General features: G+C 71.7%; 2 protein-coding genes across 2 annotated transcripts in view; one reads left to right on the top strand and one right to left on the bottom strand.

The window, feature by feature from the left end:
• Window positions 1–718, bottom strand: part of AURANDRAFT_65816 (hypothetical protein) — a gene marked incomplete at both ends in the record, with an annotated part of 904 nt that extends 186 nt beyond the window's left edge. Inside the window, one exon of the mRNA XM_009040830.1 lies at window positions 8–718. Within this exon, the coding sequence (XP_009039078.1) occupies window positions 8–718 (711 nt within the window). The remainder of the gene's footprint in view (window positions 1–7) is intronic.
• Window positions 719–1,270: 552 nt separating this feature from the next.
• AURANDRAFT_29737 (hypothetical protein) lies at window positions 1,271–1,606 on the top strand (the record flags this gene model as incomplete). Its single annotated transcript, XM_009040937.1, has 1 exon — window positions 1,271–1,606. A coding segment is annotated over one exon (336 nt), but the record flags the coding sequence as incomplete, so codon positions are not given.
• Between the last annotated feature and the right edge of the window lie 789 nt (window positions 1,607–2,395).

Genomic DNA, 2,395 nt, shown 5'->3' with positions numbered 1-2,395 from the left:
CGAGCACGAGCGCGCCCGGCGGCGCGCGCGGCAGCGGGTTCGACGCCAAACCCTTGGCCGCGGCCTCGCCGTCGGGGATCATGACGGACCAGGCCACGGGCGGCGCCGTGACCTTGGCCGGCCGGAGGCGGAACCGCGTGCCGAGCATGGACGCCATCGTCGGCGCGCGGTTCACCCAGCGCGGCACGTGCTTCGTGCCGATGCGCGCGCAGAAGGCGTCGCTGAAGTGGTTGCAGTTCTTGAGGAGCGGGTCGTAGGTCGCCGGCGTGAACTCGCGCTGGAGCTTCGTCAGGGCCCCCTGGACCATGGCGTCCGTCGCGTTCCGCGTCAATAGAATTCGGTGCGTGAGCTTGCACCGGGGGATGCGGTGCGGCTCCGTGATGACGATGCCCTCGAGCGTGAAGGCGAACTCGCGCATGCCCACCTGGATGCCCGTGTGGTGGATGCCCAGCGTCATCCACTTGCCGATGCTGTACGCGAAGGGGTGCTCGACGACGTCGTAGATGTTGAGCACGACCGTCGCGTCGGGCAGCCTCTGGGGATTCCGCGCGCTCGAGCCGCGGCGCGGCGCCCGCTCGCCGTTGCGCCGCGGGTCCTCGCGGCCGCCGGACGTCGGCGTCGGCGGGCCCCGCGGGGGGGCGCCGTTGAGGCTCCCCCCGCTGCTCGGCCGCCGCAGCTCCGGGTGGCGGGCCGGGGACCGCGGCGGCGGGTCCGCCATGGCGGGCGTGTGCCGAGTTGGGATGCGCTGTTCGGTCCGGCACGCGTCGACGGGTCCGCGGCGCCGCCCGGGGCCTAGGACCTTCGTGACGCCACGACCATCCCCGACAACATTCGACGGCTGCCCCCGGTCGATCCAGCCGGGCGGGAGTTGATCTGCAATGCAGACTGCATCGTCGCTAAAGCCGAGTGGCAAGAAGCCGACTCTCGCGTGCTGGAATTTGAAGCAGCGCTCGCGAACATGCCCGCCCGGGCCCTCGCCGCCGCGCTGACGATCGCTCTCGGCGCGGCGCATCGCCCGTCCGTGAAAGTCGGGAACGGCACCGTCGTCGGCACGGTCAACGGCAGTTTGCACGTCTTCGCTGGCATCACCTACGCCACCGCGCCGCGCTTCGCGCCGCCCGTGGCCGCCGCCGTCGAGGGCACGTTCGATGCATCCCGGTTCGGCCCCGCGTGCCTCCAGTGGGGGCTCGACGGCGCCGTCATCGGAGACGAGGAGTGCCTCACGCTCAACGTCTTCGCGCCCGCCGCGCGCGCGGCGCCGCGGGCCGTCATGGTCTTCATCCACGGCGGCGGCCTCACGTCCGGCGCGGCGACGACCTACGACTTCAAGGATTTAGCGACCCAGGGCGACCTCGTCGTCGTGTCCATCCAGTACCGCCTCTCGTCGATGGGCTGGCTCGCGGTGCCCGGAGCGGTCGCCGCGAACAACGCGGGCCTGTGGGACCAGATCGCGGCGCTCCGCTGGGTCCACGACCACATCGCCGGCTTCGGCGGCGACGCGGCCCGCGTGACCATCTTCGGCCAGAGCGCCGGCGGCACGTCCGTGCTGCTGCTCGCGTCGTCGCCGCCGGCGAAGGGCCTCTTCGCGCGCGCGATCGCCGAGAGCCCCTGGTGGGCGTCGAACCAGATCGGCGGCGCGGCGCCGGACGTCGCCGCCGACGTCATCTGGGGCGACTGCTGGTGCGACGTCGTCAACTGCTCGTTCACGGGCGACGCGCTCGGCCGCGAGCTGCGCGCGGCGAACGCGACGGAGCTCGTCGAGGCCTGCTACGTCGTCGCTGTCGTGCCCGACGGCGTCGCCGTGCCGGCGCCTCTCATGGACGCGCTCTGCGCCGGCGACGCCGACCCCTTCGGCGACGCGCTCGACGATCCGGGCTTCGAGATGATCGTCGGCTCGAACCACGACGAGTACCGCTACTGGCTCATGGGCGTGGGCAACGCGTCGGCGACGGAGGCGGACATCGCCGACGAGCTCGTGGGCTACGTCGGGCGGAACGTCCTGGAGATGAATTTGGACCTCGCGGTGAACCGGACGCTCGGCTGGACGGAGCGGTGCCGCGACGCCGCGCGCGACGACTTGCTGCGCCGCATCTACTCTGCCTACGCGGGCCACTCGCCCTTCGAGCACGCCGTCGACTTCACCACCGACTTTTGGTTCACGGTGCCCACGGCGCTCGCGGCGAGCACGGGAACGCGCGCGAGGCGCGCGCGCTACCTCTTCCAGAACGACGTCGAGGCGGACACGGTCATGCCCCTCAAGACCATGCACTGCACGGAGCTGCCCTACGTGCTCGGCTTCGAGGGCTTCGTCTGGCGCTACAACTCGTCCGACGAGGACGCGGTCCGCGACTACTTCCACGCGCCGACCAAAGCGATGCGCGAGACGAAGGTCTTC

Source organism: Aureococcus anophagefferens (genome assembly GCF_000186865.1).
Source record: "Aureococcus anophagefferens unplaced genomic scaffold AURANscaffold_17, whole genome shotgun sequence".
Taxonomy (NCBI): Eukaryota; class Pelagophyceae; order Pelagomonadales; family Pelagomonadaceae; genus Aureococcus; species Aureococcus anophagefferens.
This window is presented reverse-complemented; position numbering and strand designations above follow the sequence as displayed.